The sequence below is a fragment of the Pelmatolapia mariae genome, linkage group LG8, assembly GCF_036321145.2.
Source record: "Pelmatolapia mariae isolate MD_Pm_ZW linkage group LG8, Pm_UMD_F_2, whole genome shotgun sequence".
In the NCBI taxonomy this organism is placed as follows: domain Eukaryota; kingdom Metazoa; phylum Chordata; class Actinopteri; order Cichliformes; family Cichlidae; genus Pelmatolapia; species Pelmatolapia mariae.
In genome coordinates, this window is record NC_086234.1 from 23,860,905 (window position 1) to 23,886,977 (window position 26,073).

At 41.4% G+C, this 26,073-nt stretch overlaps 1 protein-coding gene across 1 annotated transcript in view; it reads right to left on the reverse strand.

Annotated features, from left to right (window-relative positions):
• Positions 1-274: 274 nt before the first annotated feature.
• The window catches only part of pkd1b (polycystic kidney disease 1b), a 32,292-nt gene continuing 6,493 nt past the window's right edge, over positions 275-26,073 (reverse strand). The window contains exons 8-40 of the mRNA XM_063482156.1: positions 25,899-26,030; positions 25,560-25,705; positions 25,298-25,434; positions 20,899-24,566; positions 20,354-20,494; positions 19,908-20,187; positions 19,604-19,706; positions 19,343-19,471; positions 19,072-19,222; positions 17,924-18,061; positions 17,337-17,481; positions 16,578-17,264; positions 13,809-13,962; positions 13,458-13,623; positions 13,161-13,356; positions 12,862-13,029; positions 11,236-11,376; positions 10,862-11,072; positions 10,630-10,753; positions 10,245-10,388; positions 9,834-10,155; positions 9,547-9,658; positions 9,299-9,456; positions 8,639-8,841; positions 8,016-8,213; positions 7,776-7,930; positions 3,985-4,185; positions 3,383-3,557; positions 3,059-3,269; positions 2,666-2,800; positions 2,384-2,567; positions 1,254-1,365; positions 275-1,153 (exon numbers count right to left, since the gene is read on the reverse strand). Coding sequence (XP_063338226.1) covers positions 275-1,153; positions 1,254-1,365; positions 2,384-2,567; positions 2,666-2,800; positions 3,059-3,269; positions 3,383-3,557; positions 3,985-4,185; positions 7,776-7,930; positions 8,016-8,213; positions 8,639-8,841; positions 9,299-9,456; positions 9,547-9,658; positions 9,834-10,155; positions 10,245-10,388; positions 10,630-10,753; positions 10,862-11,072; positions 11,236-11,376; positions 12,862-13,029; positions 13,161-13,356; positions 13,458-13,623; positions 13,809-13,962; positions 16,578-17,264; positions 17,337-17,481; positions 17,924-18,061; positions 19,072-19,222; positions 19,343-19,471; positions 19,604-19,706; positions 19,908-20,187; positions 20,354-20,494; positions 20,899-24,566; positions 25,298-25,434; positions 25,560-25,705; positions 25,899-26,030 — 10,206 coding nt within the window. The remainder of the gene's footprint in view (positions 1,154-1,253; positions 1,366-2,383; positions 2,568-2,665; positions 2,801-3,058; positions 3,270-3,382; positions 3,558-3,984; positions 4,186-7,775; positions 7,931-8,015; positions 8,214-8,638; positions 8,842-9,298; positions 9,457-9,546; positions 9,659-9,833; positions 10,156-10,244; positions 10,389-10,629; positions 10,754-10,861; positions 11,073-11,235; positions 11,377-12,861; positions 13,030-13,160; positions 13,357-13,457; positions 13,624-13,808; positions 13,963-16,577; positions 17,265-17,336; positions 17,482-17,923; positions 18,062-19,071; positions 19,223-19,342; positions 19,472-19,603; positions 19,707-19,907; positions 20,188-20,353; positions 20,495-20,898; positions 24,567-25,297; positions 25,435-25,559; positions 25,706-25,898; positions 26,031-26,073) is intronic.

A 26,073-nucleotide genomic window follows, 5' to 3' on the forward strand; every position in this document is an offset into this window, starting at 1 on the left:
CTGGTGTTAATCTGAGGGACTTTTGCTTTCTCCTGGTGTGGATTTCAAACATATTGCGAAGTCTGAATCAAATGGTCATGCCTTTATTCATCTGCAGAGCAAAATATCTACAGCACAGTGTCTTTTTTTTTTTTTTACCACTTAGAGTTATGGAATGTTGTAAAGTATAGTAAAATGATCAAAAAAGGGACAACAGTGAAAACTTGTGTCCTCATTTTGGTCATTTTTTCAAGTGTTTTCCAGCACAGACATTTTTCTTCCATTGTGATGTTTCTCATTCAGTCTCTGGTCCTTCAGAGATCCAAGCTTTCCTCTTTACTGGAATCCCATCCCCGATAGATCTTCTTAAGCCTTCTTCACTTTTGGGTCTGGGATTAAAAGCTGAATTTTCTTCTCCGTTTCTACATGGAGAAACTTCCAAGAGCTGGAATGTCCTCTGAGCAGCATCAGCTGAATGAGAGCTCCCAGAATGCCACGCTCTTCTTCTGGGGAAATTTTCAAACTGAAGAGCTTTTGAATACAATGCACTGATTTCGGGTGTAGGATCTGCAACTTCGGAAGAGTGCTCATCACTAGCTGGCTGAGGTTGAACTGCTACTGACTCAAACTCGGAATAGGAGGTATATGTACTGGGAAAGATGTACATTGAAGGAACAGAGGATTCAAGTGTGGATGGAAGGGAGACTGGTAGCTTGGGCTGATGGAGACTGGTCTTCCTGTGTCTAACTTCTCCTGTTACCCTTCCTTCATCTGCACCTGCTGGTATTCCTAACTCTCCAAAGATTCTTTCACTTTTCTTCTCATAATTTATCCATGTCTTCCTTCTCCTGGTCTGAACCTCGTCCAGTTTAATTTCTAGGTTGTAAATGTCCTCACTTATCTGGTTGACCCGATCAAAACGAGATAACATAGCAGTAACACGGGGCAGCAGACTGTCTAGGTACTGCTGGACTTCAAAACCAAGCTCAGACACTGACGAGTCCTTAGACCTATTGGAGAGAGCCGAGGATAGAGGACACGGGGACGAGAATGTGGAGGACAAAGAAGGGGAGCGGGAATAAGAAACGGTAGAAGACAGGGTGGAGAGACAAGATTCCTGTGAAAACCTGGAAGGAGGGATGTCCATGCCTTTGAACTTCACCCTGTGTCTGAACTAGAAAGGGGAACAAATGTGCAGAATCAGCAACAACAGCTACAATTTGTAGTTACTCAGCCTTCCTGATGGAATGCTTCACATTTAACAGTCTATTCACCTGTTTAGCCTTAGTGAGTCCCATCCATAGCTTGAGCCTTTTGATGAAGAACTCCACCATTTGATAGTCCTGAGGTTTAATGGTTGGATGAAACAACTCAGCCTGCTCTGCTCTTTAGAAGACAAAAGAAGATGGTTTATTAAACCTTAAGATCCCTCTGCGGCTCCATCTACAGTAAATTTCAGCAAAACATTCAAAACAACATGCCATTTAACAAAACTTCCTATGATACAATGTGGCACTCAAAATTTTGTGAGCCACTTAGAATTTCTGTATTTCCACAAAAATATTACTGAAAACATTACTATATTATCACAAAAGTAATAAAAATTCAAAGATCACTTCAACAGTAAGGTGTGTAATACTGTGCAGGGTTACAAAGTGCAACTTCTTTGCAATGAAAGAGGTTTTATTTTTGCCATCGCCAAAGAACTTGCCAAGAACTTTATCCATTTGTGAAACACGGGGTTGGTACCATCATAGTTTGGTAGCGCTTTTGCTGAGTTTAGGCCAAGATAACATAACATCATATAAAAAGCCATGAATTATGAGGTCTGCCAAGAATTTTCAAACAAAGATATCAGGACATCTATAACGTAATCGAAAAAGAAAGTGGGTCAGTGGACTATTTGGCTTGCTATCAGCGCTCAAAAGCCTGCATCTCTGATGTCATGGGTATTGGTGACTTTGGGATGTTTAAAAGATTTACAGATCATTTTCCTTTTTTTTCCCCCCCATTTACATTTTTACATTACATTCAAATGAGCTGAACATAACCGTAATACAAAATATTACTAGAACACGAAACTCAAAATGCTGGGTCAAAAGGACCCAGAACCATGACATTATCTTTCTATCTTAAGATGGAATTTCTAGGTAACCAGACACCTAGAAGACTTTCACAGCTACAAATTGCCAAACATCAAATGTCAGTATGGCAAGATTATAAACTTGTTTAAGGCCTATGCAGGGCTTGAAGGGCTATTTCTGTCTTTAAAACACAGTTTCTCAAGGGGCTAACAACTTCGACAGTCTCCAAAACTCTGTTGTCTTTGAAAAAAAAGAACAAAACCTAACTTTGGTTAAAGCAAACATAGCTATAGCATCAAAAGAAAGGTAATGTTGTGTACCTGTAAGTATGGATAAGAACAGCTCCACAGAGTCTAGCCAAAACCCAAACACCTCCTCCCATGAGAAGCAGCCCATAGAGAGGGCCCAGGATGGGGTGGGCCTGGCAGATTTTTTGCAGGACGATCCGACCATGAAGAAAGGACAAGACTGAGACACTGGTCTCTTGTACTGACAGGAAACCTTCTACCGATTGTGAAAAAAGCTGAAACAAACCATATCAAATATCTTTCATCACGCCTTTTTAAATATCTTTGCTTAAGCTGATGTTTTTCTGCTCATACCACATTCCCAAGGTGAGTGCAGAGCAGCATCAGCAGCAGTAGTAGGACAGCCAGAGCCAGCAGCTCCCTCCAGGCTCTGTGCAACACTCTGCCTATCACAGCCCACCTCTGCACAAACCGTAAGGTTCCCAGCAACTGGAAATGGGAATGAGTTGGGGTTTTTTTGTTGTTTTTTTTAAATCAAAGTGAAATATCTGTGGACATGTGTTAGACAATACTTCACCTTTAGAACAAGCAGAGTGAGCAGGATGGCTGCACACTGAGAGGACCTTTGTGACAGAAGGGCAGCACCGTGGAAGTTGATGAAGTTGTCTGGTTGGGACCGCAGCTAAATAGCAAATAAAGGTTATTGAATACTAATTTTGTTTTGCTTGGTGTAGCAGTAGTGAATACTGAGGATTTTTAAAATGTTATTCTTTACCTGGGAAACACATGACGACGCACAAGACAGGAAGCGGAGCTGCAGGATAGCTGTTGTGAGCAACAAGAAGGCAAGGAGCAGCTGGAACCAGTGATGGCATTGATGCAGATACTGGGCGCGCTCAGTAGCCACAGACCACAGCTCCCCAAGCACAGTCAGGAGAGCAGAGATGAGCAGAAGAATCTGTGGTATAAAGTCACTGGATTGGGTGAATAAGTACTTTCTATTAACTATTAAGCTCTAAACACCAGATTATGGTGAAAGAATTTCATTTGAAAGACTGCAGGATTTGTTACCGGAAGTGCCGTCTGCAGGTCCAGTCCTGACACGGATAAAGGGATGAGGAGTGGATGGATAGAGAGACAGGATGTGATGGCTTGTGTCCGAGTCTGCTCGAGTTTTATGCACACGCACAGAAATAAAGCAGACTCTCTGTGATACTGAGTGAACTCTATAGAAAGAGCTTCAAACCTGGAGTGAAAGAAAAGAAATCATCAAATAAAAACTCACCTTTTTATTTTTGTCCTTTTTTGACGACTGAATATGTAAATGAATGCAATTCGATAAGCGTGAGCCATGTGTAAATAAAAGCTTTGAGTTTATCATTACGATGGAGGGTAAATGTTATGCAAGAATCTGTGGGCCATAAACAAACAGATAAATAATGACATTAGAAGATGATTGGACACCACAGACAAAACGTGCAACACAGTTTTTGGTCGTTTGCGTGTTAATGCTCCATTTGATTTCAGAAGAAAAACAACGTTCCATTGTTTTGCTTTTTGGCAAGTTCTAATGGGCTCACACGCCTCATTATTTGCAAAAGAGTCAATTCAACAGTATTAATGAACACACTCAGCATGTCTGAGAGAGGCGCTCATGTTGCTCTAACACTTACTGTTTCCTGCTTCTTCCTGCCATGTGAAGGGCAGTGAGGAGCTCGGGTATCGTTCCACTGTTGTTTGACTGAAGGTGAACCGTCTGGCTACCGAGCGCATGTCTGTACTGCAGCTGCGGTAAGCCCACGAGTCGCAGTGAGGGGTTTTGGTGGAGATGTGGCACCAAGGTGTGATTGATCCACAGCTCTGTGTCAAACCAGCTGCAAGAAGAAAGAGTAGAATAAGCTGAACAGTTGCACTCCGGAGGCAACACAAACACTGTTTCATGCAGTCCACCAAACGTGTATTGACACATAACTGAAAGTAGTCCCCAGCAAAATTACCAGGCAGTAAATTTAAAGTGAGCAGTTATGGACTTACATAATATATTGGGTACTATGTCCTTGTATTGTGCTGCTGTCCTTTGTTTCTATATATAGGCGTATGTAGGTGTGCATGTGTAGGGGTGCGGCTGTGTCAGGCACCTTCAGGCCTGGTGGGTGTGGCCCTGCCAACTGGATCATCACAGACACCTGGAGCTGACCTAACGTCGTCGGGGAGCTACATAGCAGTGTGGCTGAGAGCTCCACAACGCAGGATTGTTATGCGTGGCTAGCTGCTAGTTTCCCAGCAAGCCAGTAAGTGCTAGTCTGCCGCGATTCTAGAGTTTTCTGAAGGCTGCCTTTGTGTGTGTTTACCAGGAGGATTTGCGGGAATGAGAAAGCAGCCAGTGGATGGTACACAGGGAGCAGAGACATGGAGCACAGGCACGAAAGGGAGACACGGAACGGGAGTTGGGAACACACAGGGATTTATTGGTTGTCTTTATTTTCTGCACTGTAAATAAAACGCACTGTCATCATCACCAGAGTCCTGCATTTGGGTCCTCCTTTCCCTCATCCCCACGGGCTGCCAGTGCAGCCGTGACACTAATAGAATAGAATAGAAAAGGTCTTTATTGTCATTGTACACGTACATCAAAATTGTGACTAAAACTAAAGCAAGACTTGAAAAATCATTTTAGATAACTGGAAAAAAACTGGAATTTAAAAAAAATTAAATGAACTGAAACAATAGTAATGGAAATGTTATTTTGTATATAATCCTTTTTTTTTCTTTGTTCTTTTTAAATGTACTTAAAATAAGTAAAAACAGCTGCGCAATGCAGACTTTTATGATTGGCCTTTTTAAAACCATTTTAATACCTATTACTTTTAATTTGTGTATTGTTTATTTAAAACAATAAACAAACAATTAAAACTATTTTTTTTTTCTTTTTTTTTAAACCTGTCCCGTTTGGTTCTTTTGCCATCAGAATTATTGTCTAAAGGCGAAGAAAGATGCCCAACGGATTTACTTTACCAAATGGACCATCCCAGCCTTGCCGTAATGGTCCATTTGATTTACCTTTTATTGTTTATTTTATTTTATTATTATTTTTTTTTACTTGCTAGATACGGGACAGGGGAAAAGAAAAGGGAGAAAGAAAGAGGGGGAAAAAAAAAAAAAACAGCGAAGAAGAGGGACGGGGATAAAGGGCAAAAAACAAAAAACCAACAAAATAAGCAGACAAAAAATACATATATCGATCACCTGGATCACCTGTTGAGAAAGAAAAAAGAAAACAAGCAGAAGAAAACGAGAGTAATAGAATAAACAACATCACAATGATATATGGGAATATAACACTAAATACTTAATATTAAACATTATTGTGCAGCACGTAAGATCGACAGCGCACAGTGTGCTTTGAGGTAGGAGCCAAAAAGGGTGTAGTTTGTGTGTGTGATCACCTGTGTGTACACCTGTGAGCATGAGCGCGCTTGTATTTAAAAGGTTCCTTAATGTAATGATCTGCTAGAGGGTGTGGGGGGCCACAGTCCCATCCTCCAGGGCATGAAGCAGGTATGGAGGAGATCAAAACTCCAGACATCCAGAGGCCCCCAGAACACAAGAGACCAAGGAAGACCAACAGAGGGGCAGCCGCGCCACTGTCCCAGAAAGAGCTGAGGAGAGTCCCAGATGAGGGATCACTCAGCAGCCGCGGAGCAGAAGCCAGGGGGGGTTGCAGTGACGTGCCCGTGAGCTCCGCCGGCAGCCAGCTGTGCCTGAGTGACCGAGCCCCAGGCCGAGAGGCCGAGGGCACCCCACCCCCGAAGTGGCCCGAGCGAGCCCCAGGTTCCAGGCCCCGATAAGCAGCCACCAAGGAGTGAGCCGGTGTGTATCCGGACGCCCACCCCCGGACACAAAGAACCACCAACGCACCGATGTCTGAGGGCGTCTGCCACCGGCAGGGGAAGTGGTGGGGGGAGATAGGCCTCCAAACCTTGGAGGGCCTGAGATGTCCCCAGAGAGGTGGCGTCTGATACCCAACCTGACATATAGACACAGACATACAGGCACACTCAAATACAAACATCCATTCCCACCCTCATGCTCTCATAGGCAATTACTCCACACTCAACCAACGTGGAGACAGACATAAAGAGACACTGTACACACAAATCACACTCCCCAAGCGTACTCTAAGAACCGGGTCTAGGTACCCTTGCCCCTGGAGGGGGAAACTGCACCCAGACCCAGGTGGTGTTACCCTTTTCCCTGCAGTGGGGAGAAGCAGACTGCCCCGACTCCGCAGCAGCAGGGAGGCCCCACACACCAGACCCCAGTCGGACGGCCAACTCCTCCTCCTAGCCCCCCCGCTCCAGCAGGCCGCAGAGACCGGGGGTGTAAAACTATTTTAAAAAAAGTTTTTGATCATAAATTTATTTTGTTTTACAAAAAAATATATATTCAGGAAAATCGTTCATTGTATTCCAATTGTTATTTTTTTAAATGGTTGTAACAAGGACTTGGAGTTAAGTGCTTACTTTTGGTTGTTTTATACGACAGTAATCCTATGCCATTTTAAATCTTGTCTTTTTCTTTTTTAAAATATGTCACTATGTCACTATTTAAAAAACTAATTGCATAAAAACATTTTCAGATTTGGCGGCAATTTATGCACATAAAAAAACCAAAATCATTTAATTTCATTATGAGTGATTTCCCCAGCAATCACGGTTGAAACGACTTTGTTCTGTTTCCACTGAAAAATGAAAAAGCTGCTCCACGGTTAGGCTAGCTAAAGAAAACACAAATGCACACACTTGTTGTTTGCTATGTCATGTATAGATACCAAGAAAAAATGTAATTACTTATTTGGGGGGACCCAAAAGGTCAAAGTTCACAACAATCAGCTCTTATCATGTCTGATATAAACAGCATAAATCTGACACAGTTCTTTCAGCGAGTTGGGACCAGAATTGCAAACATGTTACTCTAGTGCAAACTTGCATAAAAAAGCACAGTTACAAAAGTGCATATAAATGGTGGAAACACAGAGATTTCTCTTCTTAAGGCACAAATAACAGGGAATTTAAATCAAGCGTGCAAACAGATTTTCTAATGTGTGAAATGCACAATTATCTGCTGATTGTGGTAATAATTGACACTGAAAAAGAAACGTCTTCTTTTGTTTTGCTTGTTATTCAAATGAACTGTTTAGAAAAACAGCACCAATTTTGTATTTCATCTGTAAAACTGACCACATTTATTAGCGCTATTTGGGGATTGCCCTCACATGCTATTTTGCCCTCTTAAGTAAATCTGCCCCTCTGTCGTAATTGACAGAGGGGCAGCAATCAGCAGTCATTAAACATCTAAATGTTTTCTGACCTTTTGAATTTAAAGAACTCAAGATTTGTCCCCACATTTTACACTGTGTGGCTACAGTGTGCTGTGTGTGTGTGGCATTTGGTGTCACCCTTACTCTTTGAGTGAGGTGAGGTTGGGAAACCCCAAGGGTGACGTGTGAAGACGTCGTTTGATGGTGGAGTGCAGAAGCCTGGCCTGTCTCTGCTCCGTTGCATCCTGGTAGTTCACCATCAGCACCAGCAACAGAAATAACAGCTGCCACACACACTGCTGCAAAAAAAAAAAAGAAAAAAGAAAAAAAGTGTGACGTCTAGGAAGAAAAATTGCTGATAAATCTTAAATATTTTCTCCTCACCCTCATAATTGACTGCAGTGCTTGGACTCTGCGAGCCTCCTCTTTTGCCTGCAGCAGGCCGTAGCCGCATGGCGGTCGGACCTTCCCGCTCTGCTCTCTAAACGGGCTCACCACATTGGCCTCCTGAGCCAGCTGCTCCTCCACCTCTGGATCCACAGGTCTCCACAGGACTGTGTAGCTCAAGGCCAGCACGCACACCTGAAAAACAGGTGTCAAGAGAGGTTGGATGGAGAGAGATTGAAGTCCCTGCCCAAACTTCCTGTCAGTACATCTGGGAGAGGGTAGAAAGTCTGAACATCCACCCTTATGTGTTAACAATGAGTGCTAAAACAGAGCTTTTTCCTGTTTGCTAACAGTACATCACCTTTATTCGTAATCAAAGAGATAACCAAAGGATAAGTCTGATTAGACTGAAATGACTGTTGGAACGTCTGAACTTTGTGTGAGTGCACATGATCCAGCTTCAGCATTGGTAGATTAGTGTGTGACTGCAGGAGTGCGTGAAAGATAAAAACTGTCTCGTCAACCCAACATTATACAAATGCAAGTCATGCAAGTCAAAGGAGTTATAATCTGCCAAAACCCTGAGAGGTGAACAAACTGGACCACATGCTTGGACTCACCTTGAGAGGTTCCAGCAGCAGAGCAGAGGTGAGAAAGGCAGAAAGAGCTGATACCAGCCACATGAGTACTACTGTCCTGGAGAAGCAGCTTCCATAGAGTCCCATCACAGCCAGACACGCTCCAAGCAGCAAAGCGAGCAGAGGATAAATGACACGGAGCGCCCAGCGAGGAAGTAGCCTGCCTGGCTGACTCCGAGCAACACCTGTTCAAATAAAATCTCCAAATGTGAATAAAAAATTCTAGATAGGATGTTTTTTGTCTCATAGTCTAACAAAAAGATTCCAAACCAGGGTTAACTGTAAAGAGACTCATGGAAATAGTGCTGACTACCTCAGTTTCTTATATTCAGCTTCTCCCCAGTACAGTGCTTTGTGATAGAGAAGGCCTTAAACTTATATATAGTTAGCTAAAATGATAATTGTGAATTGTATTTGTATATGTAGTATGGGTGACTGATTGCAAATATGGATCTGCCCTATGGACCTGCTCCATTACTGGGCTGTTGCATTAGGAACTAGATGCCCACACAGATCTGTTTCCCATTCTTAAACCATCCCAAAACACTTTATTGAAACAGTATCCACTCATTGAAGGAGTACTGGAGTACATCGGACAATACCTTTGTGGGTACAATTAACAAGAAAAACCTTTTATGGTACCTATGCGTGTCGTGTAGAAGGAACATGTGGAGTCAGGAGAAGTGCTTGGCAGGAAGGTGCTTGCCATTGAGTCTACAGATGGACACTCATAGAGTCCAGTGCCATACTGGGAGTTATCCTCACTGTGCTCTGACCAGCTGCTGCAGGAGGTGCTCCACCTAAAAAAAAAATTAAAAAAAAGTTGAAGTAATACAGAATGTTACCTGTCAATAAAGAACATCATAAAAAGAAATCTTTATTTTCCTTACATGGTTGAGACTGAGGATGTTGTTCTTGGAGAATCCCGCCCACTGTCTGAGTTGCTGTTTTTAGCATCTGCTGTGTCATCTGCTGCTTCAATAGACATGAGTAAATCCTCCTCTGGTACCAAACACAAGAATACAGAATCAGACGTTATTCAGAAAACTTGGTGTTCCCAGAACAGATCTGGAATCATTTTACTTTAAAGAAAATCGGCAAGAAACCGCAAGAAGCAAAGTGCTGGAGACCATTCACGTCAATAGCAGAAATTAATTACGCTTTAACAGTTTCTTACCGGAAAGAGTAAGAAGTGTTGTCAGATTGTGGCTGTGAACTTGGACTCGATTGGAGTTCATATCTGGGGATTTGTGCGGCGTCAAGTGAAGCTGCATCAAGGCCTTTTTCCGCTTTAGCTGACGAGCAGATGAAGCCTTGCAGGGGTCAGGGACTAAGGTGGGCTTGGAGGGGCTTGAACCTGCTGGTAGACTGAGTAGGCTGTCACATGATGGCCATGCTACGATGCCATCTTCTTGATGTGCTTCGTCCTTCTTGGGCGCCAAACCAGAGGCAGCCCAGAAGTCCAGGATGCTGGAGTCTAAGGCCTTACTTTCCGTCAACTGGAGAAAGATAGAATAACTCCAGTTGTTATTCTAAGAAAGAGACAGGAGTAGAATAACAAGTATACTGTGTATGTGCATATCCTTACAGATGAAGGACTGTCAGTGACTCGGCCAGAGGAATCTGGCAGAGACAGAAAAGTAGGGAAGGAGAACTCCGATTGGCCAAGGAATACGTCCATCTCCACAGAGTGACAAACAGGAGAGGGAGGGACTGACATGTCCACGGTTACCTGAGTCACATGTAAACATACACCTGCAGCGTTAACATTTCTGAGTGTACTCTCACACAAGTGAGAGTGTTTAACAAACAAAGCATGGACGCACAGCTGACACGCCTCTAATCAGCAACTCTCTGATGGCACGAGTATTCTGCCTAATGTTTTGAAATTAACACATTGATCTTCAAGTTACTTTAAATGTGCTAGTTAAAAAAAAGTAAATAAATAAAAAGTTGATACTGTTTTTAATTACCCGACTGTGAGCTTTTCTAAACAGGAAGCAGAGGAAACACTGGAGAGGAAACACCAGCACAGCAACAGTCATCCCCACAGCAACCGTCTCCACGTTGGCCAGCAGATGGGCTGAAATGGGTCCACTTGAGTATAAGGAACACACATCGGTTTGATCAATAACCTACTTGCTTATATCTGGAATTATTAGATCTGCGAGTATTGACCTAGAAGAGTACTGTCAGTGACATCACCTGTCCCCCACAGTGCCAACAGCTCCATACCACAGAGCCCCCAGTGCCAGGTAGAGATGCAGCATAAGGGCACCGCAGGTAACTCTCTGTCCCCTCGTGAAACAGCTGTGAGGGGGGCGCTCCAACAGGGATAGCCACAGGTGGCGGTCGACCATGCCAAATATCAGCTGGGAGGTGAACACCCTTTTAAATAGAGTGAGCTCCTCTGGACCTTTGGGGACAAATGGAACGGTTCAAAGACAATGAAAGAAAAATATTTCAGTTTACAGGAAGAGAAAGCACACAAAGTGGAACTTTGATAGGTCTGCTTAAGAAATGGCCTTAGTGCTTTTCTATTTAAACAGTTGAGTTCAGAGTAACATCTGTAACCTTACAACAGGCAAGTACTTCCTTCTCCACTGTGCTGTTCGTCTCATTGTCAACAGAGAGCCAATCGTCTAGCAGGAAGAAGAACATGTGGTCTGTCTGAGGGTCCCACACCACCACATGTTGCACATACCATGATGGGTCCAAACCTGTATTTACATGCATGTGAACACACACACACACACACACACACACACACACACACCCCGCACGCGGACATGTCTTAAAAACTTACTGTTACTAATTAATCACACATTTCATTCACGAGAAAAACTGTTTTCTGTGTAAAACATAAATGCAGAAAGCAAACTTGTTAATCATTTAATAAGTTAAACCCTATACTTACACTTTAAATACAGGAACATTTTACTGAACATGGTGTTTTGTGGCTGACCACAGAGGCAAATATGGACTCTACCATGTAAAGAAAAGGTAGCACTTAATAAAACAGCCCATGACATAGGGTGTCATTTCCCCAAAGTTTCTGATACAATTTATCCAAAATTAAGGTGTCATTTTAATTAGCTTAAAATATTTACCAGGAAGTATAAAAGAATGACAGAGTAACAATTTGAGGTCTTACTGGTAAGAAGAAATAAAGTACTGTAAGTATTATGAAAGAAACCTTTGAATATTTTACAATAAAGGAGACACAAATCATATAGTAAATAATACTGTAAATAAAATGTAAGTAGTATATAGTTTCTCTTGCATTACATTTTAACTGCACAATAATTTTAAGGACACTGGCTGTAATGCTGAGTGGACTATAATCATAATTACACAATAGTTTAAGCTGTGTGAATAATATTATAAAGTGAGCTAACAGGCCAACGAATGCTCAGTTTTAGCTCAAATTTAAGGCTCAACTTGATGAAAATTACAATAGAATTTAAATTTATAGGCTGTATTATAAAGTTCTTCCAATTAAAAAGGGAAATTTTTTTTGCTCCCGAGTCCCCGGGGCCCAAGCTCAGATGGAAAACTGTCCAATAAAATATTTATTTTCCTTTTGCTAATCGTGTACACTGACTATTAAAGAAGGGGCCAATTTATTATTTATTTCTTTATGAGTGCGCAATTAAAAACTCAGCATCTGTGGTGGCATGAGGGTGCATTGGTGTACATGGCATTAATGAGTAACTCTAACATCTTTGAAGGCACCATTATTCATGAATAATATATATACCGTTTTGGGGCACCATATGTTGTCATCCGGAAATTAAAGGCAACGCCAAACCATGCTGAATGTATAGTTCTGGAGCAAGAGTTGGGTGCTCAGCTTTCACACCTGTAACTCACACCTGTCACCCAGTAAAAAATTTGGACATTATGACTAAAAACAGGAGAAAAGAGGCTTTAAACTGTTAAGCAACTTCTCTCCTGAGTTCCCAATGCTAACAGAGGGGTGTTAAAGGAAAATGTGGTCACATGTTCAAAGTGACCGTGTGTAAAACACAACAAAATAAAACACAAAACAAAAGAAATATCATTCTTACATTTGATTTGTTTGCTATTTTGCAAATCATTAAAGGTAGACTAGACGGCCTGGTGCTTGATTTTGTACACCCGAGGGAACAGAACTGGAAATAACTGAAGAGGTCTGGTCCAATAATTGTGACCACATAATGTACCTGTGTTATCATGCCAGATGCGAATTTTCCAGACTTCTCCCAGGTTGTCATCTGTCTCCACATGAAACTGGTCCAGGCTGCCACGCTGGAAAGCTCCATCCATCTGCAGATGGTGAGAGCCGCTCTTTTTCAGACCATACAAACTAATGCCAACGTGTGCCGTGGTTCCTGAAGGGTAGCACCACAGAAATGATCACTTTCCATTTAATTTTAAAGCATTCAAACAGGATAATTCAGCCATTACATGTAATGTTTGACTTTTCATTTTCTGTCTCTTTAATGTCTTGTCTTTGGCTGACCTGCCCCGGGCCTCCAGCCAGTCTTTACCAGCACTCTGTAGTGGTACAGCCCGGGTCGCCCACACAGAGGAACCTGACTCAGTCTCAGGCTGTCTAAGTGGTCCAGTTTGTGGGCAATGAGCCCCACCAGCAGGTGAATCAAAACCAGGGCAGCACAGATAATCCCTACCACCATGTTCCTCACAGGTTCTCCTGACTGCAGATTTGAATAGGGGGAGAAGGAAAAGAGCACAAATCATGCATTTATTTTATTTTAAAATATCTACAGCTGCTGTAATCCTCTGTGTTCTCACGTACAGGTGGTAGCAAAACAACAGCCCCTGGATGAACAAACAAACTGGCCCCAAACATGGTGAGGTGCTGGGTGAGACACAGCGCTGTGTGGAGTGTGCTGCCCTCCAGTGGTCGAAGACCTTCCCGGCTCCAACGCCTCTCCTTCACATTGTAGTACTGGCACAGAGAGCTGAACACGCACACCGACACATTGACTGGACCGCCGTCGACCAGAGATGAACTCAGGTTGACAGAAAGAGGCGTATCTGTCCCATTCAGACTGTTGTAGAGGAAAATTAATTCATGTGAAGGTCATCTTTATTCATCAAAATGAGCAATTAGAGCAGTGAGTTGCAGAAGAGAGCCGTGACTCACAGGGGAGACAGGAAAATGGTTTCTTCCGAGGAGCTGGCCAGATGAGAGAGTGTCAGAGCCCACTCTCTCACCAGGGAATCCTGGGATGCATTAGTCCTTGGCACTGCAGAGCTCGCTTCAATCTTGACATGTCCTACAGGCAGTGGAGTTGCTCCTAGTGATGTATAATGTAGTTTAAAAGCAGTTATTTTATAAATAATAACACAAACATATATTGCAGGTTTAATAAATAATTATGTACAAGAGGCACTACATGGTTGGTCCTGAAAGATACCTCCTATCCTGAAATGTGTACACTCATGTTATTAGTACATTTATTAATGAAAATGCATTCATACTTTGTAAGTATGGTAGTCATTGCATTGTTCGGGACTGACATAAGTCACAGCAACACACTGAGTATTTTTAAACAGTATTATTTTATTTATCTAAAAAGATAAAAAGCTATTCCCTGACTGTGATGTTTGCCCCCTGAGGTAGTCACTATGGACTGCAATAAACTAACTAAAAACTAGAATCATGCACAACAGATGTACAGTGCTATTCTTTCTTTTTTTGTTTTGCATATTTGTCACACTTCAATGTTTCTAACAAATTTTAGCATTAGACAAAGATAACCTGTAAAAATACAAAATAGCTGTTTTTTTAAAGCTTTGTAAATCTACCTTGCCCTATTTGAAAAAGTGGTATGATGTGAGCCATTATTCACAAATGAAAAAAATTTGGAATAGTGGTGAATGTTCTCAGGAGTGGCCGATCTACTAAAATTAGTTCTAGAGCAGATCACTGACTCATCCAGGAGTCACAAAAGAACCCAGACCAACATCTAACAGCTGCAGGCCCAACTTGTCTTAGTTAAAGTCAAAGTTCAAGATTTCATAATAAGAAAGAGACTGGGCAAAAATGGCACCCATGGGAGAGCTCCATGGCAAAAACCATGGAAAGCACCCTGATGATCCCCAAGACTTTTAGGGAAAATACTTTTTCCCCCAAAAAAAGATTGATAAGACAAAAGTTGAACTTTTTCGAAGGTTTGATCCCTGTTGCATCTGTTGTCAAATGAACACAACATTTCATAAAAGAAGACCATGCCAACAGTCAAACATGGTGGTGGTAGTGATGGATTCTCCTCTCTTCCAGAAAATCCTGAAGGAGAATGTCCAGCCACCAGTTCATATCCTAAATTTTAAATTTACTTGTGTATGCAGTAGGACGATAAAAAACACACCAGCAAGTCGACTTCTGAATGTCTAAAAAAACCCAAGCAAAAAGTCACAAATCTTGCTCCACATCGATGTAAAAGACTCACTGCCAGTTATTTCAAATACTTGATTGCACTTGCTGCCAAGTATAATTCGTTTTAGAGTGCAATTATAACCAGAACCAGATAGGTTTGGATAACTTCTTTCCCTTAATAAATGATATCGTCATTTACTAAAGTAAAGACATAATGTAAATCTTTGTCTAATATTATAATTTGGTTTCTTATATGAAATGTACAGGTTTAATAAAATGTGTAATGTGTAAAAAATATTACGTAAGAAAGGGGGCAAATATATATTTTTATAGCACAGTAGCTTTGGGTCTCAAAAGCTCTAAACCTGTATATTATTTAGCAGCCACCAGGAGGCTGCAAAAAATGTTTCGTCCTTTTTGAAGTATATAAGAAAATTCCCTTGGGCGTTGCATTCATTTTGGGTTATATGAATAAAATATTTAATCCATTTTATAAATTTAGGTCATAGTGCCAGAAAGAATGACTATCCTGGCTAGGCTAATTCCCACATAGCAAAATTGGTATGGCCCCGATCTGGCCCACACAATGTGCTTACACATGGCCCACATACCGCAAAGAATGACGGCCCTTTGGTGGCCCAGATCTGGTTTGCCAGAGGTGGCCCACACATGGGCCAGCACAAGGCCAGTTGCAGACACACTGGTGGTCCTGTGCTGGCCCACCCTAACCCTAACCCTAAGGATCTAGTTCTTAAATAGATCCTGCGCTGGATCTATTTAAGATCTATTTTAGATCTTAACCAGCAGTGCCAGCTTGATACCAGATCCGGGCCAGACCTGCTTGCTATGTGGGTTGGCTAAGGTTTGTGATAGTTAGCTAAAAAGTGTATGATTTTTGCACTGAGTTCCTCTACTATCTCGGCACATTGGTTTCAAAACAGAAGAATAGTGATGATGGCAGTGCTCATCTCAAGGCTTCAGACTAGAGCATTTATTTACACCTATTTTTCCTGGTGTAAAAACATCACAAAAAACATAAATGCATCCTGGTAATCAAGATAGCTAGTTAGCACAAGCATTAGCTGATAGCTCCCCAGCTCACTCTTCTTTACCTAGTTTATTTATAAACAACAGTCCAGGATGTTGAACAGTTATACCAGCCTTGCGAATATTTTATGAAGAGAAGAGGTTAATGTCTTTAAAATCTATGTCAGACCTAGAAAACACAAACACTGTTCTAAACTCAATATGAACTTTTGTAACTGTGTTTGCAAGAAAACCCCACAGAGCTCCATTAAGTATCAGGCTATAAAAGCAATGAGCTATGATATGCTAAAGGACCCCATAGAGTTTAGGAACTGTGTATTGACTTAATAAGAGGCTTTAAACTAAGAAATAGTAGCTTTTGTGTTCATATTTGTAATGGGTATTTAACTAAAAATAAGAGGCAAATTCTACACTAATGAAAACAGAAACAGGAAACAAATCTGGAGCAGGACAGACCCAGAGTAAGAAAAAATAAAGCAACTGTACCTGGAGCCAAGGTGAACTTGAAGGCGATATATAAACCTGCATTTTCATCCAGGCTATCTGGAACTTTTACTGTGAAGTTCAGCTGTCCTTTAGTCGGTAGTGTTACAGTAAGACATGTCCCATTCCCATCTTCACGTACTCTCTCATTTCCATGATCCAAGGAGTTCTTATTTGGCAGGGAGACCTGAATGGCTTGTTCAGGGTCCAAACCCACAATGGGTATGGGCTGACCCTGAGGAGTGCTGAGCTCCATGGCCACAAGAGTGGTGGAAATTGGAGGATTGGCTCCTTCCAGTAAAGCGTTGGCATCCAGTAGTTTATCCAAACTGAACAACACCTGCACCACCTCAGACTCTGTATTTTCCAGACGAGCTATCAGGGATGAGGGCATAGTAAACTGACAATGGTGAGAAGCCTTAGATTTGTCAGGAAATGATGACTGTCTCGTTATGTGGTTTGACTGGCAGAGGAGACCAGAAGGGTCTCCTTGGAAACCCACTGAGGTGATATAGTTGGTGGAGAGCAAAAAAGGCACCTCACCAGAAACATATGAACGCATCAGTGTGCGCATCAGAGCTCCAGCATGACTCAGTGCTGACAGGGAGATTACTGATGCTCCCTGCAGAGGTCCCGTGTAGACTGGGTAAAAACCACTTACTGATTCAGACGCGGCTGCCAGAGTACTACCTGGAAACACATAAAAATATGGTAAATTTCATGTCAGTACATGACATGCAGGAGATGGTGGTTGGCCAGCACCTATAACATTAAGGATGTTTCTTCCTGTATCTGCAGCTGACAAAACAGCAGGATTTGTCTCTTTCTCTATTACATGGATCATCTTCCCCACAGTTTCCAAAACTTTCTTCTGAGAGGTTTCACGTGCCAACTCACTGGGAACAGCCTGGAATAAAGAAAACATGCAATGTTGATGCAAGCAAAAAGAAAAAAGAAGAAGACTATGCTTCACATAGTACATAATGTAATTACAATTAACTTGAGCCGCAACATAAAAGTCATGTCTTGTTACTAAATCAATAATTATGAATCAGTAATATAATGTAAAAGGCTAAATTTCTGCACAATAAGTAAGTAGATGCGTAAGTTTTTTACATTGTAGTATTGCTACTTTCCTCATGAACCCCCCACAGCAAGATACCGAAGCCCAAAGTTGTTCCATTTGACGTCTGTGAGCTAAATTAAGCTCGCAGTGGGGGAGTGGTACTGACCTTTTCCTTCAATTCTCTATCAGAAAGCCAAGTATATTTTTCCTAAATGTCAAACTGTTGCTTCTTCCCCTCAAGCTCATGATTTTATTGTCTGGGCATTGTCTGTGGGTTCCTTACCACAGACTGTGACAGTGTCGCACTGATCTGATCAACATCTAGTAAGGTGGACACAGGGAGAGAGGCAAGAGCTTCTGTTACATTTTCGCGGATCTCCCTCCTATCCATGAGTTCCTCGGCAGTGCACTCAAAGTCCATCTGGTGAAAGGAATGATACCAGTAATGTAATATCTTTAACAAGTGCTAAAGTCAAACCCATGATGCTTGTAGTCTTCAGTCAACTTGTGCCCGAGATCATGGAGATAATAATCTTAAGTTTAACCTCTTTCACCAGGTCACCTGCCACACTTTTAGGACAGGGTTAGGTTGTGTTTTAGCCATATGCTAAGCTTTCAGAAATTAAATAAACTAGTGAAGTGTCCAGATGAAGTGTCATAAATGCATTTTGGTTTTGTAGTACATTTTTATCTGCTAAATATTCAAAATAGCCATTAAAAGTGGTGCATATCAACCCAACCATACCTTTACAACTGAAGTGCTACATTTTAACAGATTGAACGTTCTTTTTGTGCTCTCATGCATTAGTTAAAGGAGCCAAGTGCAGACTCAGGATTCAAAGTAACAAATAATAGTCAAGCTTTATCACAAAACTAGTAGCTACAGGCCAGAAAAGGAAATCAATAAGAGGTAATCCAAGTAAAATCGTTTTCCAAAAGGGAACCAATATGACACCGGGATAAAGAGACTTAATTTTCAAGAACATCGAAATACATAATGAGTGGCAGGGCAATCAGGATGTTGGGTACAAGAAGGCATCAAGACACGGTGTAAAGACCATTCATCCAGGAGAGCTCAAAGCACCAGAGTCACATGATTGCCAAAGAAAAAAAGGAAATCAATGATCACTGAAACATGAATTAACTTGACAGAGGGAAAACACAGAGGGAAACACTGAGGGGCCTAATAGAATTTTAATCTTATAATCTAAACTAAAACTAAAAAAAAAAAAGCTCAAGAAAAAAAAAATCTCTAATACCAAAATTCACAGAACTAAATAGATTTAAATATAGCATCATTCATAAGAAATGAAAAAACAGACTGTGAATAATAATAGAAACAGAGAAAACCAATAGAAATGGCAAAAAATAAAAAATCCACAGACCATGACACATGCACTGGAATATGAAAATATTACATTAACACACTACCTGATTGAGCTTGCTGGTGAGGGCAATGGAATACGGGATGATTTCTTGAGGGTTACCATGTTGGACCAAAGCCCACAGTTCAGTCTGGCTCTTGTTTCTGAGCCACTGACTGGCAGCTTCATTGACTGCAGGATTTTCCACTGTCAGTGTTCTTGGGAATGCAGAAATGCAGGGCCACATCAGTCCAGTGCATTAAACTTTACAGATACTGGGCCTGAGGTGTATTATTCATAAAGAATTCTCTTAAATTTTAACTAACACGACTTCTCACCTGTTCAAAGCCACAGCCTTTGCCCCAGAATGGTTCTCTACAAGCAGAATGACTCTGATAACTGACACGGTTTCCCTTTGTCCAGGACTTCCCACTGGGACCAGTGTGCTGAACGTTGACTGTGTGCCCCTTGGGAGAAAAATTCAGACAATTCAAACTATAACTTTGTGTTATGAAAGGCTTAATTTTAAAGGAATAACTAAGCCTGCATGTACTTGGATGTACCTTGTCTATTAATAACTGCAAGCTGAGGCCATTTACCTATAGAGTGTGAGCACAGGGCACACAGTGCTAATGAGCTGACATAATGCCACCTGGAAGGTATAGATCAACTGAGAGACTCTGCTTTCATCATCTTGCCATCCTATCCCAGAGAGAGCAGATGTTAGACACAGCCATAAACAACAACGTACATTAAAGTCCAGCTGTGTGATTTTAACTTGTTTCATTAAATTTGTCAGTTGGGTTAAAAAGTAGGAAAAAAAAACAAACATTTACACTTTTGACCTGTCAGATGAAAACATCAATGCAAATTAGATTGTGTCGTTTTATAACTTAGTGATACCTGAACAGTTGTAGGTGACCTTTGTCTCCAGTAGTTGTATGTCTGACTCTGGACTCAGATCACACAGGCCGCCATGTGGTGGATTGTTTGTTTGTATCATCAAGATGGCACTGCCCCGTTCCCCACTGTGAGGCTGGGCTACATCTAGCTCAAAGTAATAACTCTGTCCTGGCTGAAGGATACCTGATCGCACCACCAAGCTGCGAGAATATTTCCCTTTAGTGGTGACCTCATCAAGGACAAGGGACAGACCACTTTGGTCGTGAGCTCTCCATTTGTACTGTAGAAGACATGTTCATGAATCACAGTAAAAACAAAAATCTCACTATATGTGGATATTTATATATCTCCCAATGTAACAATAATCAGCCTGTCATTACCTTAATTTATCTACTAAATACAACCTCATGCAATATTTTTTTTGCATTTAATTTGACAATAGTTACCTGTGCCTGGTCATCACATTGTCCACAATGTCCAGAAAGGACAACAGGGGCATTGTAACTGATGTGGTTAGCAGATGAGCGAACAGAACAGGATACACATTCTATAGTCACAGGAAGCAAGTGAGCTTCACTGACAGTTACCTGAAAGAAATAAGACATCTGTAGGTGCTGCTGGTGGAAGACTACTGTAATGCAAGCAAATATAAGGTTTGATGGTTTCAGCCCAGTAGCTTCTTCCCTCAGTGACAAGTTCATCCATTCCTGCTTAAATCTCCAAAATCATCTGATTGCAAGCAATATTCAACATAATTCCATACCGTTTGGTTGACAGAGGAAGGTCTCCTCCCTTCCTTGTGCACCGTAAGGGTGAAAATGTAGATTGTGCCAGGGTGTAGATGATTGCTTGGTATAGTCATCCTACTGCTAGTCCCCCCGATGGGCTGCTTTACAAATGAGGACTCTTTGGAGTTCTGTAAATTGTTATTTTAGTTAGACACAGAATGAATGCAACACAATAGAAATCTTAAACATTCAAAGCTGCCTACCATTGTCATGCAGGTCCAGTGATACTGAAGGGCATCTTCTACTCCTGGCTCAATATCAGGGTCATAAGAGTCAGACCCATCAAGGACAAGGTTGTTTAGGCTGGACCACAATCTGTGGGAGCCTCCCTTGATGAGAGCTACTAATGGTGAGTGGACCACTGTGATGTTAGTCTTTAGTTTGAGGAGGATGGGAGTTTCCTGGAATGAAAGTGTGAATACCAGGCAGTAGCTCCCTACATTAAGCGCATGCTTTGGGATTGAGAGAAAAGGTGTTGCATCCTCCAGATTTTGGAGAATGACTTTGTTTCCGGAAATATCAGTGTTGCCATAGGTACAGTCTGACTCGGTGAATACCTCCCACAGATAGAGAGTCTTGTAAGAAGAGCAATTAATATTCACACTTGCTTCAAAGAAACTTGTTCTAGACCTTAATATAGTAGACTGGCTTTGGACCAGGGAGGCCTGTGGGCTGGAACATTGAAGATCCTCCACCTCTGTGTGTAGCTGTGAGGATGCATTGATGACACTGTTGAAAACTGTGACCATAACTTTGTAATTGCCGGTGTTATAATAAGTGTGGTTAACAGCACTTGACTCTGTCACTAATAATTCCTTGGACTCTCCAAAGTCCCACACATATTTAATATTGCTTCCTTTGCCCACCGTTGCAGAAAATCGGACAGCATGTTCAACAAATATTTTCTTTGAATGACAGACAAGCTTTACTTTCCTAACAGGCCACTCAACTGTAGCAGTCAGGTTTATTGTCTGAGAACATACGCCATTGCTGGCTGACACACTAACAAATAATGAACCATTATCCAAGGGAGTAAAGATGACTTCTTTTCCCATGAGCCAAGTGGGCCTTGACCTTTCCAAGTGAAACATCCAGGTGTAGTTGACTGGAAATCCACTTTGAACCTCTGCTTTGAATTGGGTTCCTTTCTGAGCTTCTAGAGTAGTAGAACAACAGTTTACAAGTTGCAAACCTTGAACTTGCTCAGTGATTAGAATGCTAGAGCACGCCTCTGCACTACTGACCTGGTTGAAAGCTTGAACTGTAACTATGTGTCTCCCGACTGGAAGACTTGATGTGGTGTATTGGCCCTCAAAAATATCATGACTTAGAGTCCAGTGTTTGTTTTGGAAAGTTATAAGAAAGCTTACATTGCTTCCTTTGGAGATTGTTGGAATAAATGTTACTTGTTCGTTACTACAGAGGGAGGACTTGCTATTGCCCAGCACAAGACCTTTGACTGCATCCTGGACTGTGACATCGTGTGAAACCATCTGCCAACTTATGCCATTGGAAACATTCAGATACACCTGGTAGGTGCCTGCATGCGGAAATCTGTAGATAAATGTTTGACTGGTTGAGGTAAAAATGTTCTGTTTGGCAGTTTTAGCTTTCCAGTCCCAATGCAGATAATTACCCTTGTGAATAAACCCATAAAAGGAAAGAGTAGCACTTGCATTGACATAAAATGGATGTGTCTTGTTGTCAATTTGAAAGCCTACGTCTTGGACTTCTTCCTGAACCAAAAACTGTTTGGTGTTGTTACTCTGGCTAACAGCGTTCCAAACTACAACTTTGACAAGAAAAGAACCCAGACTTGGAAAAGTGTAAAGCAGAAAAGGTTCTTGTGTCTGAAGGGGTAAAAGGTTAGCATTCATATGCCAAAGGTATTGTAAGTGTGATCCGGTATCCACAAAAATAGAGATATTCACTACTTTTTTCCATGCCACAAAGTTTGACTGTACTGTTATGACTGCATTTTTCACACGTTCAACTACTACTAAAGAAACACTCTTGGTAACCTCACCCAACACATTGGAGGCTCTAAGCTGAACTGAAAGATTGCCAGGTGTTCCAGGTAACAAATGAAAAAGTTCTCCTTCACCTGCAATTTGTTGGGTTGTTTCACTCTGTCTGGCAAGCCAATGGAAAGTAATGTTGGAGCCTTTGGTGACTGAAGTAGTAAACAACACTTCCTCATGAGTTGGTATATATTTCTCATTTATCAGGCTTTGACATTCAATCTGAAGTCCCTCTATTCTTTCAAATGCCTCAATTAAAATATCTGCCTCTCTTTTACTCAATAGATTCTGTGTTATAGCGCTTACTCGATACTCTCCTGGTCTCGGGAAAGCAAATCTAAACTCATGAGTTCCCTGACTGGTTAAAGATATGCCTTCTACTGTCCAAAAGTAGCTGGCACTGCTAATTCCAGCACTGCTAACTGCTGTGATGACCGTTTCCTCTCCTACCACAGAATAAGGCTGGCTGGTGTGAAGTGAAAGGTCTGAAACAGGGAGTAATACATTCACTGTGAGGGTTGTAGAGTCTCGGCTAACAGAGTTAAATGCTATTGCAGTGACTGTGAACTGACCCAACAAGGTAAAGACATGTGAGACATTATGTTTCTGCTCCGCTGGCGACCCATCTCCAAAGTTCCACAGCACTGACACATTGGTGCCAGCACAACTGGCAATCCAAAATGATGCTACTGTATTGACAATCAGTGCATCACTTTGGCTATTATGCCTAATAGAAAGTCCGCTCACTGGTTTTTGAATAGTAATGTTAACTTTGGCTGTTTTGTTGCTGACTTTGTTACTTGCTGTTACTGACACCTCTTCAACACATTCATCTCCAAAGACAAAACACCTCTCAGAGTTTTCTGATACAGCAGCAAAATCATAGGAGTTACTAAACCATTTGAACTGGTAACCCATCATCTGTTCAGGGGACACGAACACACTAATGCATATTTGTTCGCCAACTGCCACCACATTCTTTGAGGATTGCATCACAACATTCGTTATTGGACTTTGAACACAGACACTCGTATTAAATGAGGTACGTGTGAAAGAACTAAACACAGTCAGGTTAACATGAAAAATACCATGGCTTGGAAATATATGCATGGCTGTGGACTGTCCTATCACTACAGTTACATTTGAGTCTTTAAACAGCCAATGGAAAGTCAGACTGGATATGTTTCCATTCACCAGAGCTGTAAACTGCGTGTCTTTTCCACTCATGATGCATTCTGTCGGGAGAACACCTCTAATCGTCAAAGCATAGACCTCAACAATGATAGACTGAAAAGCTTTGCTGACAGAATTATAGACAGTCACTTCTACTGTATAGTTCCCTGGAAACTTATAGATGTGTGAGATGGAACCATCTGTAAGATTCTCCTGCCGGGACCCATCACCAAAGTCAAAATCCCAGAGGAGGTCAGTACCAGTAGAAACCTCAGCTTTGAAATCTGTAGCAGAGCCAACTTCACTTGATCTGCTGCTGGAGACAGTTAATCCAGAGATTTTCTCCATAATTACCACCAAATGCCAGCCACTAATGGATGAAACTGTGTTATTAGCCAGTACTGTGATGTTGTATACTCCTGCAGATCCAAACCTATGGCCAGTTCTAGCGTGGATGCTTTGGACAGCTTTAGAACCATCTCCAAAGTCCCATGTGTAGAAGACAACAAAAGCGGAGGGTTCGGTGGAAGCTTCCAGATCGAAAGTCTGGTTGACAACAGGCACCAAAGTGGAAGGGGAAATGAGGAGGCTGATTAACTGAGGGCGGACATTTATCTTCATGGATGTTTCAGTGTTGTCATATTGATTGGAGACTTGAACATGAAGTGTGTAGTCCTCTGGATTAAACACAGAAAATGAATTTTGCTTCAATGTACTGAATACTATAAGTGCATAGCAGTCAATCACAGTGTCATTTGTGGTACTTCCACCAGATGTTACCAAAGATTTAAGAAAATTTCAAAAATATTATCCTTTCTAAAGTGGTTAAAACAAAAAAAAAAAAATGAATCTCCATTAAAAGAGAAACAAATGGTTTAAAATATCTACATATGATTCTGGGGTCCCTGCCAAAAAGGCAACAAAGAGAAAATTTAAAAGTTAATTTAAATTAACTAAAAGTTAATTTAATGTTTGCTTAACTGGCTGTTTAAAGCACCATTAAACTCATATTAATTACCTTTTTGGCCAGTGTGTGTTGGAGAAACTAATTGTAAACACAACACTGCTCTACTGCAAACACATAAAGTTGATATGCTGAAGGAGTTTGCAATCATTTGCCTCATTACACATCAAGCAGACATATAGGAACATTAGTATTTAGCATCTGGTTTGGTCTTAACCAATATGTCCACCAGACTTTCTAACAGTGTTGATGCTTGGTAGGTAGAATACAGTGGGTTCAGTGGAGTTAGCTGCTAAAATCAGCTGTTTTGTAAAGAAATAGGAAGGTCTGATTAAAAGTGGCAGTGAACCAAAACATTAAAGACATAGGATGTAAAGTTAAAATAGTGAAAAATATTACAATAATCAGCAGTGTCAATAATTTAAGTCTTCTCTGTGTGTTTACCTGGGATCCGATAGCTGTAGTTTACCGAGTCCTGGATATACATTTGCTTCTCTCTTCTTGCCACATGTGCTTTCATGGACTGACATGGAGCAGGCTGCGCATGGATGACACTGCTACTGCCATCCCCAAAATCCCATCTAAGTGACAAGTTGCATGAAAAGCATACAAAAAGAGCTTTATGAGTGCATTTTCAGTGTAAGACTTTCTTATCAATGAAAAATTCAATAAAAGTCTTAGGAGAGATGGCTACAGAAGTCCTTACCTAAAGGTAACTGGAAGGGAGATATCAACTCTGACCCTCACAGTGTAGAGGTGAGTAACATCCATAGCCACAACCTCACTGACTGACAGGAACTCTGGGTCAGCTAGCAGTGTGATTTTATCTGCAGTCAGGAGGATTTGCTGGCTCTGCGAGCTCACTGGGTTGGATGCTGTCACCTACAGATAGTTCACTGATTACTAAAACTGTTTTTTCAATCCTTTTTTCTATTAACTGTAATCATGAAATTTCTATTTGTTATATTTGCCAAATAATATAAAACAACTAATATCTGAGCATAGTGCACATCACAAAGAGGAACAAAGCTTCTTCTTTTTTTACCAGCAGCTTATACTCAGCAGGTTTCTTGAACATTACGCTGTAAGATCCCCCTTCATAGGTAAACTCTTTCAGGTCGTCAATCACCCATGAGAATTTTACTGAAGAGCCGCTCTCCACTGTGGCTGTAAATGACTACAAAATAAAACATAAAAAAAAATGTCATTACATTAAACTA